Source organism: Clinocottus analis, unplaced genomic scaffold (assembly GCF_023055335.1).
Source record: "Clinocottus analis isolate CAN_PGR_092001 unplaced genomic scaffold, fCliAna1.0.p SCAF_20, whole genome shotgun sequence".
NCBI lineage: Eukaryota > Metazoa > Chordata > Actinopteri > Perciformes > Cottidae > Clinocottus > Clinocottus analis.
In genome coordinates, this window is record NW_027175932.1 from 4919420 (window position 1) to 4935401 (window position 15982).

Consider the following 15982-nt stretch of genomic DNA (forward strand, 5'->3'; position numbering starts at 1 on the left):
TTCACATTGATGTCCTCTCACTGTATAGTCTCTGCTGGCTCCAGCACACGGAAAGTGCCAGACAATGGCAGATTGTGGAGGTCAAAGAAAGTTTCTTTGGATTGAAAAAACAACAATGGACTCTATCAATAGTTTATTGGCTCTGCCATCTATTAGGACCGTGCCCAGGGCCCCTGCGCTATCTTTTTTATAGTGACAATGGTCACGACCTGAAATCCCCCAAATGCGTTGGCTAAAAAAGTTTTTGCAGCATTTGCTTTCATGATGGAAAACATGTCTTTGTGTGTGTGTGTGTGTGTGTGTGTGTGTGTGTGTGTGTGTGTGTGTGTGTGTGTGTGTGTGTGTGTGTGTGTGTGTGTGTGTGTGTGTGTTTGTGTGTGTGTGTGTGTGTGTGTGTCTGTATGCTACAGGCGTTTCTGCCACCAGATGTTAACATTCATGAATATGTGTTCATGATGTTTAATAGTAATGATAATTCCCTCAAGTAAAAACAGACTGAGACGTGTTATTTATTGAAGTCTTTATATGGAACGGCAGCAGTCACAGTGTAAATGCAATCTTTAAAAAAAATCTATGAACACAATCTGACTCTGGGAGAAATCCAATACACATCTCTCTTAACAAGCAACACAAGGTCCCAGGTTGTGTTTCAAACTGGCATGTGTACTTGAAGCTTGACGAAATGTGTGTGTGTGTGTGTGTGTGTGTGTGTGTGTGTGTGTGTGTGTGTGTGTGTGTGTGTGTGTGTGTGTGTGTGTGTGTGCGTGTATGTGTCTGTGTGTGTGTAAGTTCTGCTGTCTTTTTATGAATGTGTTCTCAGACAGCTTTCCCTGCAGATTTGATCCGGCTGATTAGTGCTGTTAGATGAGGATTAGAGATGACCTTGGTGGACAAACCATCTGCATTTCCTTGAGAGATACAGTACAGGGAATGTCCTCCGGGATAAATAATGTGACTTCATCTTTTTGCTACTCTTCTCACGATGCCACCCAATCAGAAGCTAGTATTTTCTGTGCCCTTTGTGTACATTTTAAATATAGCAGATTGTTCAAAACACCAATGGGATTTTTGTGCATGTGGGTCCAGTGAGACGTGGGCCTGCCTGCCATCAGTAATCAATGGCCGTATGTTTAATACATCAGCTACATGCACCTGCTGGGGATTTAACGTGGTTTCCATACCAATGAGGACGATTGATGGGATAAAAAAAAAAAAGCGCCTCCCTGAGACGACAGGTGTCAACATCCTCTAAGCATGTTATGAATGCAAAGCGCCGCCCGCACATGCAGGAGGGCGGAAGATGGAAGAGGGCGATTGATGCAAAACACGGCGGAGAGATAACGTGTTGTGACAGGCTGAACGCTGCTTCCTTGTTTTAGGAGGAAATTGATATCTAGAATGTTTAAAGCTGCTTTTATTTCAACAATGGATTATATAACAATGGATTAAGTAACAAAAAAGCTCTATCCCACCGTACATCAGCTGCTCAGAATCAAACGCCGGGCGTAATGAGCAATTAGAGAGCTTAATAAGAAGGTGGAGACCAAAAAAGAGCTAATAAGGGGCTTATACCACCGATTAGCTCTAAGAATGAATGCATCATCGACTAATGATTAGCTTAAGTTTAGAGTTCACATTTACAGGATGATTGCACTATTTAGTCGAAAGCTGAACCTGTTGAAGTTGAGCCCTTTACCGGGAACATCAGATGTTCACGCCATTGACGAAGAGCGCATAAAAAAACCCAGACTGATATGCTTCGCTTTCCAAGCATGAGTAATCATAAAACGGCAAATTCTGTATGTTTACCGTTAAATTGTCTTTACACTGAATACCGGGTCATTTAGCTTCAATTTGGGTTGTTGCCCCTCGCTACAAACTCAAGCAGAAAAGGACATCTTGCGTGTTTGTGTGTGTTTGACATGCTCGGTGTAATTGAATCCGATGCATGGAAATCTGACAGAGATGAGAGAGTGGAGGGAGAAGGAAAGACTGGGAGGAAAAGCAGGAAGCTGCAACGGATTTTCCACACCCTAATGTGGGTGGAGAGAACAGAGAGGGCACATTCTCCCCTCGGGTTCTTGTCTGCCTCCCCTGCCTCCCAACTTTCTCTCTCTTTGCTTGGACAATGGGGGCCACGGTGAAACAATGCAAAAAGGAAAGGCCGGGGATTTCAGCGGCAGCATAACGGGGGTGGTCTGAAGTGCAGAGAGGGCAAGAGGGAAGACGGGTGAGAGGGCCTTGGAGCGTTACAGGGGCGGTCAGAAGAGAGTGATGGAGGTTTCCTTTAAAGGCAGAGAGAGTTTGGATGAGGGGAATATGTAGAGAATCAGCAGGACTAAAGGGGGCTGTGAGAGAGGTAGGATGAGGATGTAGGGTATAGACGGCTAGCTAGTGCTGAGGGTAAGGCGCATGGCCTATGAGGTGAGGGTTATGTTTTTGTGGGACTTAAAACGATGTTTTTGCCTGACTGAGCCTGAAAGTGATCATGCTGAGCAAGGCAAAGAACATGTTAGGCTTCATCTGTCACACACACTCACAGGTTTGCACACAAAATCCAACTGTTAGCCATTTAAGATTTAAACTGAGCTAATGCATATTTCTTCATCAACACTTGATCCAATGTGTAATGCAAAGGGATCACATGACTTCCCCTCAGCTCTTTGCAGCGTTTGAGCATCTTTTAGCTCGTTGTTTTGATGAAGTTAGTGACTAGCTGGTGAGTGGAGCAGTTAGCAATCGATCGTCACTGTTTATTTCAACATTATTTAGGATTCAAACAGTTGTTTTTTTTTGGAGAAAAGCGAGCAAGTTTAACCTATAGTTACAACAAATGACAGAATACCAAAGATCCTGCCCAAACTGTGGATGTTAATGTTCATATGAATATGAATAAACCCAAAATGGAAATTCAATACTGGCAATTAAACTAAAGGTCAACACATAAGTGGCCTACTGGAAAATATAAGGTAATCGGTGGGGGAAGGTGCAAATGGAACTGTGGAAAGTAGATCCAGGGAAAGAGGGAAAAAGAAAGTGAGTGAATGCGATGACCTAAAAGTGCCATCTCCTGCCTGGATGTGAAAGAGTGGAAAGACCCGATCACTGCGACAGCCATTTACAGTCACCTACACATAACACTGTCAAGACAACTGCGGCTCACATCCGCTGTGAGAATTTCTAGAGGAAAACTTGAAGTTCGAGGGGATATATAAGAAACATCAAGGAGAACAGGAACACTTGTGATGTGTTTCAGTGCCTTGTTGCTGGTTTGGTGGAAGATGTTTCATGTTCCCACTGAGCCGTCTAAATGTAGACAACGTGACACAACAGAATGCTTCCTGCAGCTGAAGCGGGATTTCCAGGTCGAAAGGATCTAAAACAACTGTAAACATCAGATTTTGCGGTCAGCATCTTCAGATCAAATGGCAAGTTTGAAAAGAGTAACTGAAATGGAGGAAGACGAGGCAATTATATATGTAATTAACTTTATTTATGGATCACTTTTCAAAAAGGCAGTTATGTAATTCACAATAAGAAAAAAACAACTTCAGTTAAAACTAAGTTAAACCCATAGAAAATTACTTTGGAGGATGAACACATTTACTTGAGCAAGATCTTGAGGTACTTGAGTATTTTAATTCATTATTGTCAGAGGAAAATACGATACTTTTTACTCCACTGCAAGACTTTTATTTTGAAATAGTGGTAGATACACTTCAATCTGAATACTTAAAGGCGTACATAAGAGTAAACTAGATTTAGATACATTTAACCTTTAGATTGTATATTTTTGTGTCACAATGTGGTTTTACTCAAGGAGACAGTGTACAGAGACCATTTGAGAACATTTCCTATCACTACTCATTTGAAGGATATCCGAGACGTTTTGGAAGGTTTGGAAGGGATTCAGTTCTTTGGAAATAGTTTGCAGAGTCACAGCTTGGATAAATCTGAGCAGTTTGATGAAAGGGCATCTGAAAAGGGTCATTGTAATAAAAAACATATGTTATAATGAATTGCTGGAATGCATTACATTTCTGCCAAATGAAAATCTAATTATAAACATTTATTAAAGGGTGGTTTAAAATTTAGGATTATTAGAAGGCTGAAGTCACTTGAAAGAAATTCATGAAAAATACATGTCTGACACTTTTACAATGTAATACGTTTTATTACACACATTCATCCACATCTTGAAGTAGTGAAGTTCTCTTCTTTCTGTGTAAATCTGGCTCCATCTTGTGCCACTAAAATGTCTTGCAACAAATAAAGGCCAACATCATCATGAAGTGACACGTAATGTGACAATTTTGTTTATTGTCACAGCTATAAATAGCCGAACAGAAATAAGGTGAAAATGAATACAGCACTCTGTTATTTAATTCTCTATGTTTGAGGAATTTAATGAAATTCATGAAGAAAAGACACAAAACAGTTAACTTTTACAATCTCCGTAGCTGACTTTCATTATTGGATTACCTGCTTTGATATATTATATTGTGATAGCATTACACCAGATATATACATAATTAAAATTAATGGGTCGTTCCTATGGATAGTTTTAATGGAAATCATTTAAACAAAAATCATAACAATGAAAAAAAAAACCCACATTGATTTACTTTAGAACACAATGAACAGTTATTAATCACAGATGGAATAAAAAGTGCAACAAATATGTTTTATTAATTTATCAATAAAACATATGTTTAATAAAAACAACTTTGAATAAAAACAACAATAATACATGATGATTAACAGTTAATGTACTGTCCTGAGCCACAATATGCCAGATAATGGTGGTAATGTGCCATTTCTTTGTTGGCCAACCAACAATAAAAAAGAGAAGAAGAACATGAAGTTGGCGGTGTTGTGCTGAATAATGTTTCCATGTCAGTATGTGCCTTTCAGAGCCACCTCCTGAGTACTGCTGCCCCCTAGCGTTGACCGTACGTGACCTTGCATAGAGTTTACATTCATGCACTCTCTATCTGAGGCCCTGACATTTTCGACACCCTTGCTCGCTCTTAGTAATTAAGAGTATATAACAATATGCTTGTCCTAATGTATTTCTATAGTATTTCTTCAATATTTTTTTTTGATGTATTTATCATATTCTTAATTTGTGTATTTGAAAATCAACCTGAGGTAGTCCCCTCTTCGCAGTACTCGAGTAAAAGTACTCTCTCTTCGCCGTACTTGAGTACAAGTACTCTCTTTGCAGTACTCGAGTAAAAGTACTCTGTTCTCTTTGCTTTCTCGGATCCTAATTAGAACATGAGGAAACCTATGTTTTCTCCTAAAAGTGATATGTATGACGTCTCTCTCGCGCTTCCTTGTCATGCCATAGCGTTTTCTTCATCAAACCATTCCTTTCAATATGATTTTTGAAATACTTTGAAAGAGTGACACAGTTGATATACCGCTATCCACCGAGAGGGGGAGCTGTGGCGCAGCGGGGAGGAAAACACTACTCGACGGGGGAACAGACTTCGACGCAACACACTGGCACCACCGCGGAGGAGGAGGATTTGACCGACATTCCGAAGTCTTTCATTTTATTTTTATTTATTATTTTGGACCAGGGACGCTTTCCCGACCCCGCTGCACAGGAATGGGGAACCAGACGCTCTTCAGCGGGTAACAGAAACGATACGTTGCTGCGATTTGTTGTGCGACTGTGAACTTGTCTCGCGGAAATTGCACGAGCATCAAACATGACTGACACTGGGCTACATTCTCCTGTGACCCGGTATCGCGATTCTGTTAATGGCCGTTTTCAATAAGCAGGAGTCTCATGCTGCTCTATTCACACGAGTTGTGTGTGACAGAGAAGAGTGTCAATGTCGCTTCGCTGCGCAGCTTCGTCTCGGGGCTTCATGGCCGCCCCCCCTTGAAGGAAACCCCTGATTGTATTGTGGATGCAGGCCCTCCATCAATTTAGGACACGTATCACACAGGTCATGGTCGAACAGGCAATCATAATACATTTATTGTTATAGTATGGAGAGGAGGGGACATGTTCATTGGTAACATAATAAATACAAAGTAAGCTTAGTCTATAAATTGATAATGATGAATACTAGTCTGACATATAATAAGAGCGCAAAGTTGATTAATTACGAAAACAATTATTGTGCAGGAGATCAACGATAACAGAAGAACAAAAAAATGTCAACATTGTAACGTTTAATTATTATGTAATAAGTAATACTGACACCAGTGCGAAGTACAGTTGCAATACCATGCATTTTAATGTAATATAACATAAATACATTGAAATAGAAAAAAAGTTATTTACAACAACATACTATTAATAAATATAGCAATTTAAATGGAAAAGTAATATTGAGCATGATATTAAGAGTAATATTGGCAATGGTATTGACATGTTTTAAAAATAAATCTGCATGTTTTTTTTAATATATATATATATATATATATATATATATATATATATATATATTTATTTATTTGTGTATGTATATATATATATATATATATATATATATATATATATATATATATATATATATGTGTATAATGACAAACCAGCCTTTAATTTCTTCCTTATGTTCCTCTCAGGAGGAACATATTGTTCTCTGTCAGACTGCAGGAATGACTAAATCTGATTTGTAATTTTGTTCCAGTCTCTTCAGGAGTAAAGCGACCACATCTGAAGAAGAGGACGGAGCGAGCTTCATCACCAGGCGGATCAGCAAAGGCATAACTTATTATTGTGCCAAAGACTCTCACACCTCCACTGCACTTTGCCCCATTTTCTCTCCACCCCCCTCTGCAGAGCCTTCCTCCTCTCCATTGCTCTCGGATTCACCTCCACAAACCCCCTCCTCCTCCTCCCAAAACCAATCAGACTCTTCCTCCACTTCGCGTCCTCTTCTTCTTTTCTTCTCCTGGCTCGGTGCCCGGCCGGCGGCGGTGGGCAAGTACAGGGACCTCTACCTGGACCGCGGCATGGACGTCCTCCTGGTCCAGAGCAAAGTGACGCACTTCCTGTGGCCCCGATGGGGGCAGGACCACGGGTTGGAGGTGTTGAAGGTCCTGGAGCGGCCTCAGTTCTCGGGAAGGGCGTTGCTGGTCCACGCCTCCTCTATCGGGGGCTTCACTTTCACCCAGACGCTCGTCCACATTGCTCAAGGACGGAAAGAACACGTCGCCGTGGCCCAGAGGGTGACGGGTCACATCTATGACAGCTTGGTGGTTGGCACTCTGGAGAACATGGCAATCGGTGTGTGAGCGTGATTCTCCTCAGGTTACTTTAGTGTGTCATATCTTTAAATGATATATGAGCTGGCTTACCACCGGCTCCAGCCAGGAGTCCAGGAACTATTTGTGGCAGCTTGTTAGCTAACCTAGTGTCTGCAAACAGTTTAAACATTGCATATGTATATATAGGGTTGTACATTAAGATTGTCTTTTCAATTGTAAAATAGTGAAACATGTATCACAGTTCCCCAGACACAAAGGCAATGTTTAAAAAACAAACACATATTTAATTTATTATAATATAAAGACACCAAAAGGTAGCAAAAGGTCAAGCTTGAGAAGCTGAAACTTGTTTTTTGCTTAATTATTGATAATAATGATTTCTCAATGAGCAACATTGCTGTTAGTTTTTGACAAAAACAGCAACTAACTCATTTATTATTTATTTTTCTGCTGTATCTGTACTTAATTTCATATTTTGGTCTACAAAACAGTGAGAAGTACCCAATAGCAATATCCCCCAAATAGAAATAACACACATTTCACTCATAAAGAATTGACACTAAGCCTTAAGCAGTAATGTGTTGTGTGTGAACACACTGTATGTAATTGTACTCTTCTTATGAAATATTAACCCTCCTGATTGTTTTCTGTCTCTTGTTGTTGTTCAGGCCTTGGCAAGACTCTGTTTCCACGGTTGGAGAGCTTGGTCAAAAATGCCGCACTGCTTTACTTCTGGCTCTTCAAAATGCACACGGCCGACCTCTATGACGACAGCATCCAGGTTTTCCACAACTGCCCCATTACCGCACCGGCCCTCTTCTTCTTCAGCGAAGACGATGCCCTGTGCAACCCGGCCGCCCTCGAGACGTTGATGGACCGCTGGAGGAAGAGGGGCGTGACCGTGGAGAGCAGGAAGTGGAAGGAGTCGAAACACGCGGCGCACATGCGATGCCACCCGGAAGACTACCTCTCCACGCTGGAGAGATTCTTGAGCTCCCTCAAAGCACAGAAGACTCCAACTGTTCAGGGTGTAAATGTTTAGTTTGACAGATTTTATCACTTTAAGACGCTTTATGATTTCAAAGACACTGGGATCTTTTCATCTTTCAGCTGTAGCGTGATCGATGTGTAACTTAAAGAAGACATGTTCTTTCTTCATTTAAGCTTCCTCAACTGTTGACTTTGTTGTTTTGACTTCAACCAAGGTTCCATTTCAAATGATATGCACTATTTAATTAATTACTGTGGACTATTGTTATGCTTTCATTGCACAAGAAGTGTTCTTTAATGGATTGCCAATGCACTTTAATACCAGATCTGGTCGTTATATTGTATACAACATGTTGAATAAAACTTTTAGAGCTCTAATCTGAATTGCATTGTTTGTATTTATTTCAGCAGAAAAGCAACAATATATATATATATATATATATATATATATATATATATATATATATATATATATATATATATATATATATATATATATGGAAGAAAGGGTGACTGGGGAAAGTATAAATGCAGAATCGTGAACTTTAATGTTTCTAGGGAACTGCTTTCTGACGCATCATGACACAGTTTTGTTTCACAGACAAACCTGTGTGGACGCATTGGATAAAGTAGAGAATTGTGACATCTGCTGGCCAAATCTCAGTACTGCGCTTGAATGTACAGATTAAATCTGAGGCCACAGGAAACAAGTCAGTTGACCTTGATTGATCTTAATAAAGTACAAAAGTATTACAAATATGCTTAAAGTAGCAAAAGTAGTACTCATTATGTAGCATTGCTCGCATTTTGAAATATCAAAAAATATATTAAAAAAGGTGTAAACAAAATAAAGAGTTCACCGTATGATTTATAATAATAATTATAATATGTGTTTTTTCAGTATCGCCCATTTAGGTATTAAACATTCTTTACATCGACACAACATTTCAAAGGAAGTCATTTAAATTGGTTATTTTTATTTCCTCTGGTGGTGTTATTTTATGTATAAGTTATGAGATGATTTTAAAAAATATGCCCTGACTTTATGGTTTTAAATGTTCTCATAGAAAACAACTTTGAACAAATTCCACAAGCAGCATATTGTCTTAAGTCTTTATAGCAAAAATTGGATGTAGCAAATTACATTTTAGCCAAAAAACTGTCACATCTTACTGACTTGTAGGATGTATGTTTCTGTTCATAATAACATAACCGGGGCACTTTAAATCAAACACCATTAATATTGCACTCTCATCACACATAAACACATAAAATATGTGCAAAGACAAATTACATTCTGGATTCAACTGCTATATCTATGCATTATGGCGAGGCTCGGCAGACTTGTGATATAAATCTCAGCAGACCTTGAGTTTGTCCTTGTGGAGCAGAAAGGTCTCCAGGTACTGCTGCACCGTGGTCAGAGTCAGGTGATGCTGGGTGTCGGGGAACGCGTTGTCACCGGGCTGTCCTGTGAGTCTGGCCGGGATGGGACAGTCCATTGTCGAGGCGAGGAAGCGCACAAGCCCCTCCAAGCTGGAGACGTCGGCCCGGATCTGGATGAAGATCTCCGTGGGAGGGCACTGCAGTTTATTATCCAAGAGTACGAGATCATGGCTGATATTAGTCAGTCCCTCAATGGAAGGAGGGCTGCTTACTATCCCAGGAGCGACCGGCAACTAAGGAAAAGAAGAATGTTAGTTTTACCTAAACTTGTTGGTACCAGACGGACAACAAATGAAGCAGGATACATATCCTCCACTCACGCACCGATTAGACTCCACTGTGAAAACACTGTGTGCTCATGTTTTTAGAAGCATACCTTTGTCCGTAGTTGGTTGATGTGCTCCAGAGTTATCTTAGCTATGTGCACTATGCTCGTTCTAGTATTTCTGAGGCCTTCTTCCTTTGTTGGAAGACTTGAGCTCCCAGGAACCATCACGAGGGAGACACAGAGAAGAGCCGTAAAGATATGCATCCTGGGAAAAAAATGCAATTCAGTTATATATATATATGACAATACAATAATAATAGTACAAGCCTTTTCAGTTTGATATTTCTTCCCTTTAAGATGTTAAACTTCAAATAAATATACTATTTCTTTTGTTAATAAGTGTGTCTCCTGCAAAATGCTGTAAAATATCGGTTGTTTGTCTTACCTGTGTTTTTCCACTGTAATGCTGACTGACAGACAGATTTGGTGACACACTCCTTGCAGGTTCCCACCTTTTAAATACTCTCGCCTCGATCCTTTCCCCTCCTCGTTCCTCCCCCGACTCAAACCTGAGCCTGACCCTTACAGGTCAACTCACCAAACGAAAGGATTTCAAACTGAATGCCAGTTAAAGAAATAAACACAGTTGATCGCTTCATTCTGAATCAGAGGCTTGGAACTCACACGCATCCCGTGTTCTTTGTTTCGTTTTGATGTCAGATGAAATCCTGTTCTGTCAGCAGAAGTAGGCCTGTCTTAACTAGACTTTCTTGAAAATGTTTCCGTTTGATACCCATGTGCACAAATAAAGAACCGGGTGATAAGTTAGAGAAGAAAATAGTCATGAAACGTGTGTATTTAATTGCTATTTTCTACATGGGTGAATTGAATTGATTGATTCATTTGCCATCTTGTTATCTAGAATAATTTGACCTTTATTTAACCAGATAAATGCATCATAAAGGCAGTGAGTCATCTTGTTTCCTCTCGTCTTTGACAGTCTGTCGTGGTTTTTCTTTACACATGTCTTTGATAGCATTTATCTCATCTTCTTTTGATATACATGAAAAAGCAGAAGTGGGAAATGAATTGTCTTTGCAGGAACGCAGTAAGGGCCCTCACCAGTGTGTGTGGCTCCTAATGTACTCGCGCTTCCTTGGCTGACCTTTTGTGTGTTGCTGCCAAAAAGATGTTGTAGAAAGGAGGCGAAGCGAGTCAGTGTCCAACATCCACGGCTCTCAGGGCTCTGGCTATTTACTGGGCCGGACTAATTCAGTTGAGCGACTCCTGCAGCTGAACCTGACTTTTGAGGAAGCACAATGCATTCAGAAACAATATTTGCCCTGTTTTTTTTCGAATGATTCATTAATATCTAATTATCTATACAGTGAATTAGAACAGTGGACTTTAGTTTTGTTGAACGAGCGAGAATCATAAAATGGAGTTTGCCCAAAAACAATCAGTGTCACCTGTCCCCGGCCACACAGAGACATCGCTCCTTCACGGCGGGAAGAACAACGTGACGTAGATTGCCGGCTTTGTTCATTTCCAGTAAAGTGACATTTCACAGGGCCCACTCATTTTGAGCCCCTTTGTTCGACTCCAGTTTTCCACGAGATGAATCCCCCTTTGGGTGAAGCTAACGCGATAGGGAAGAGTGGAGGCGATGCCTTGTCTGCACAGGAAATAGCTGCGGCTTAATGACTAATGAGTCAGTTATAGCTGTAGATAGATGTATTTTCCTTGGAGTCTTTCACAATAATACAATGCAAAAATCAATCAATCATTAAAATGTGTTTTTTTTGCAGTCATGGTATCTGGTGTGGTAGATGTCTCGCATGGTTCCACTTACATTTAATCAACTTTTTTCAAACCTTATTACAAACCAAAGTGTGATGATTCCCAGATCCCCTTTGCTCTTGCGCCAGCAGGTTGACGTTTCTATTTGTTTTTATTTTAAATATCTCGACATCGATCGGGTGGATTGTCATGAAATGTAGACTCATTGTTGTCTCCTCATATTAGCATGCTAAAGTTAGCAGTGTGCTCCTAAGCACTCTGTGCAATAAGTGCGGCGTCACGGAGCAGCGAGCATATCGTCTCGCTAAGATGGCTTTAGCTTTTATGTGATAAAAAACTAACTTTTGAGGTATTGCTCGTCCCATTTTAAGTGTTTCTCCCTGGCATTAAGGTGCGGTTCTTTAAAGTGAAGCCTGTGCAGAAGGGCCTTAAACTTGCATTCTTACTAACAGCGTTCAGGGTGCGACTCCTGTGGCGGCAAAAAGAAGTCCGATTGTACGGAAGTCAATAAGAAAAGAAAAGAAAAGAAAAGAATCCTCCATCGCACTTGATTTATTACCTCAGAAAACCTTCTTATCGCTAAGAGTGTTCATTTAGTAGAATAGAGTTTTATGTGACTCTGAAAAGCAGGTTTTCTGTTGTTTACCATCTTGAACAACTACAGAGAACCGATGACTAATGTCAAAACTCTGACTTTGATGAAAACAAGTGGCTTCTCTGAGCAGGAGTGAAACTCAAACCAACCGAAATGACTTGATGTGCCAGATGTTTTTTTTGTTGTTGCGTAATTTCTCGTGGCCTTGAGTGAAACATTATATTGTTGCGAGTCCTAGATGCATGAATGACTAGAACAAGATGTTTCTTCCGTTGAGTCCGAGACACGGAGCGGAGCATTGAAAAGCCAACAACAGCACACTTTGCCTCCGACAGCCGATTTTGTTACATCTCATGAGACGTATAACACTTTTTACCGTAACCTTGTTGTGAATACGTCACGGGGAGGAGCCTACCCGGACGAACATTATAATGGAAACCTTCTGTGTCCAGCTGGGTCTTGTAAAAAACTTTCCTGGAACTTTTGAATTTGATTCTGTACCAAATCTGGAGAGCTACACACACCAAGAGATTCGACTGCGGAGCGGTTTGCCAGCTTGTGTCGAGTGTGTGTCAACGCTGGAAGACATCCTTCCTTTTCTCATTCATTCCCTGGGGTCACAACGCAACATCAGCAGACATTTTCCTGTGGCGTTGGCCAAACGCTCACCATGGTTTGTCAGAATTTATTCTCCTTCATTTTCTCTTAACCATTCTCCTCTTTACTCTTTTTAAAAAAAAATTATAATCCAGTGTGTATCTTCTTGCAACTGGCATGACAGTTTGATGTTCTTAAACTCTTATGGCTTCTTTAGTATAACTGTTAATGGTAAAGAAACCTTTAACTCCATCCCCCACATGCACTTCTTCTAGTCCAAATTGTACGTTGTATTAAATGCCACGCTATCAGAGCACATATTGAACAGTAATACGAGACCCCGAGACATCCCTTTTCTACTATTGTTCGCCTGCGGTCACCGATTTGATTGACTCAATTACAAGTGGGCGAGGAGCCAAAGTGCATCCACTAACCCACGTCCCTATCTGATGACACGGATGAGGCGCTGTCCTATTTCCCTGGGCGATGTGTGACACACAAATTGTGGGCCACGGCTGTGCTTTAACTGGGAATCTCTGGCTCCCATCTGAAGGTCAGGAAGACATTCGTTCGGTCAATTAATGGATGCAGGGGCGAGGCGGACCGGAAAACATGTCACTCTGTGTGATACTAACACCTACGAGGCAGGAAGAGGCGGCGGGATTCACTTTCAGACATCGATAATCAGCGCATCGCTCTTTTTGGTTTACTTCAGAAGTTGCTGCCGTGTGTTTGTACGACTTATTTGTGTTCAAAGCAAACTGAGAAATTCTCGTGAAGCATCTCTTAAAAATATAATAAGGAATCCCAATGTATGTATTTCTTTTACTCCCAAATCATTCAAATCTTTGTTTCCATGTAATAAGTACATCTCAACATTAAGTATGTCTAAAAAAAAATCATACACACTTTCACACTGTAGTACTGTAGACAAATAAAACAAATACAAATTGCATCAATGGCAAAGAAAAGTTCATATTGTGTATAATGTATTGGACAGACCACCAGACTTTATTCACATCTTTATTCAACAAATCACTTCAGAGGAAATGTCCTGCTCACAATAATGACCACGTATCTCGAGCGATGCGACAAAGCTGCATAATCTCCCTTAACACATGCTCCAGATTGCGTTGGTCCACTGTGCCGCGATGAACGTCACATGCACACGTGTGTCCATGTACAGTAGATACTCACGCATGTGACGAACGGTCCCTGAGCGATGACGTCATATGGTTAGTGGAAGTGAAGTAACCTCGTCAGCGCACAAGATCCCTCGGGTTTTAATGTGCAAAAGACACATTGTGAAGACTCACGGGTTGGGATAGACAATCACGTTACGTAACACAGAGTTGTCGGAGGCTCCAAGTTGTGTTGATTTCCCCCCAGCTCGTTTGTTCACTGTGTGCGTCCTTTCTTGTGTTGCTTCTCCAGGTGATTCTATACATATACTGTATCTGTACACCTTCAATTTATAGCTTTGTGTTCTTTTAATGAAACAAATACTCCTCTAACATATGCGACATTGTGTATAAGTATATCACCTGTAAATATCAGACTATATAATACAAATATGTGGAGTGCATGAACTCAGAGAAATGACTCCTTTGTCATATTGGAAGTGTGAAAAGCATCAGAGAAATTCTTTTGACAACCCACTTTGACAATTTGCAAGAAATGTAGAACACACATTTATGATTTTGTGGCTTTTTTTCATTGCTAATGCAACCATAGTGTTATGGCAAAGGATTATATTACACACATAAAATATTAGAAGAATCTCATTGACATTTTGAGTATTTGATCCTTTTTCCAAAATACACTTTTGGATTTTCTCAGATCTTCACAAACTCATGTGCGTCTCTTTGTCTGCCCCTGCTCCTGTGTTATTATACTTATTAGTATGGACTCATAGGTAACGTGGGAAATGAATACCTGGATTTCTCTGTGATGAAGACTATGTGTTGTATATTGAAGTATGTATTTTTCTGAAGCCTAATGATGGCCACAGCAGAGAATGTTTATTGTCATGTGTATTTTGAATTATATACATGTATATTTTATAGAGCCGGGTTAACTTTAGGAAGTAAAAACTGTTACACTCTTCGCTCCGAGGTTGAGTAAAGCTGCTATCCTCGCTGTAATAAGTGTATATAATAAGTGCGATCAGATTCATCTCAGGTTGTGTAAAACATTAAGACGTCCGCTCTGCCACATCCTGTATCTCAAACGCCTCCTATTTAAAAACACCCTTATATTTCACAACTGATCAAAAGCCACTTTGCCCGGTCCTCGACAGTCTCAGATTGTAAATAATCTTAAAGCACCTCCGAGTGCTGTGTGTGTGTGTGTGTGTTCCACAACTGAGTCGTGGTCTCACTCTGAACCACCCACCGAGATGACAGATACTCACTGCTCCATCGGGAAGAAATGAAGGGCGCCGCCTGGTTCAGATGCCAGAATCCAGCGCAGATACTTTTTGGGGTAAGGGCTTCCTGGCTACTGCCTTGGGAACAGCAAGCCCAGACCGCAAAAAGACCCACAAAGGACAACAATGTGACTTCTTCATGCCGTGGTGATCTCCTCAGCATCTATAGAAAGAAACAGAGCCATTATCACATCTGATGCATGCAGGAGATGTATAAATGTACATGAAGGTAAACTCAATACAGTGGAAGCTCAGGTTTTTTTATTTGTTTTTGGCCTAAATCCTTTTTTTGTGGACTTTTCTGTCCAGAAAGCTTGAAAAATATCTCCCCTGTTAAACGTGATTCCTCCATCATCGACAGAGAGCCCACCAGGCCTTAACCTCCCCCCCCCCCCCCCCGCCACCCTAAAAAAAAATTCACTAACGTGTTCCCAATAGTGTGCCCAAAGACGCCGCCGACCGGAGAATGACGAGACGTGACGTCAATACCGTCGCACAAGAAGAAACACACCGGGGGAAATTGAAATAAAAGACACGCTAGAAACAACAATTCTCCAAGAATTACAGGATCATTTTCTTGGTTAATTAGTCACCGGCAGAGTCGGACACTGATTGAATTCACATA

At 40.6% G+C, this 15982-nt stretch overlaps 2 protein-coding genes across 2 annotated transcripts; one reads left to right on the plus strand and one right to left on the minus strand.

The window, feature by feature from the left end:
* The first annotated feature begins 5495 nt into the window (after positions 1-5495).
* On the plus strand, positions 5496-8607 carry LOC137791675 (transmembrane protein 53-A-like). Its single transcript, XM_068586788.1, has 3 exons — positions 5496-5643; positions 6654-7252; positions 7902-8607. Exons 1-3 carry the CDS (start codon positions 5618-5620, stop codon positions 8273-8275), a joined length of 999 nt encoding a protein of 332 aa, XP_068442889.1. The 5' UTR covers positions 5496-5617; the 3' UTR covers positions 8276-8607.
* A 727-nt stretch (positions 8608-9334) lies between these two features.
* Positions 9335-12931, minus strand: lepb (leptin b). The gene is made up of 2 exons (XM_068586794.1): positions 10046-12931; positions 9335-9902 (listed from the first exon to the last, which is right to left on the minus strand). Exons 1-2 carry the CDS (start codon positions 10199-10201, stop codon positions 9582-9584), a joined length of 477 nt encoding a protein of 158 aa, XP_068442895.1. The 5' UTR covers positions 10202-12931; the 3' UTR covers positions 9335-9581.
* Between the last annotated feature and the right edge of the window lie 3051 nt (positions 12932-15982).

Coding starts and splice junctions, on each gene's coding strand:
- LOC137791675 (XM_068586788.1), top strand. CDS start 5,618: ATGGGGAACCAGACGCTCTTCAGCGG. Junction 5,644..6,653: donor AACCAGACGCTCTTCAGCGG/GTAACAGAAACG, acceptor ATTTTGTTCCAG/TCTCTTCAGGAGTAAAGCGA. Junction 7,253..7,901: donor TCTGGAGAACATGGCAATCG/GTGTGTGAGCGT, acceptor GTTGTTGTTCAG/GCCTTGGCAAGACTCTGTTT.
- lepb (XM_068586794.1), bottom strand. CDS start 10,201: ATGCATATCTTTACGGCTCTTCTCTGTGTCTCCCTCGTGATGGTTCCT. Junction 9,903..10,045: donor TCAACCAACTACGGACAAAG/GTATGCTTCTAA, acceptor TCTTTTCCTTAG/TTGCCGGTCGCTCCTGGGAT.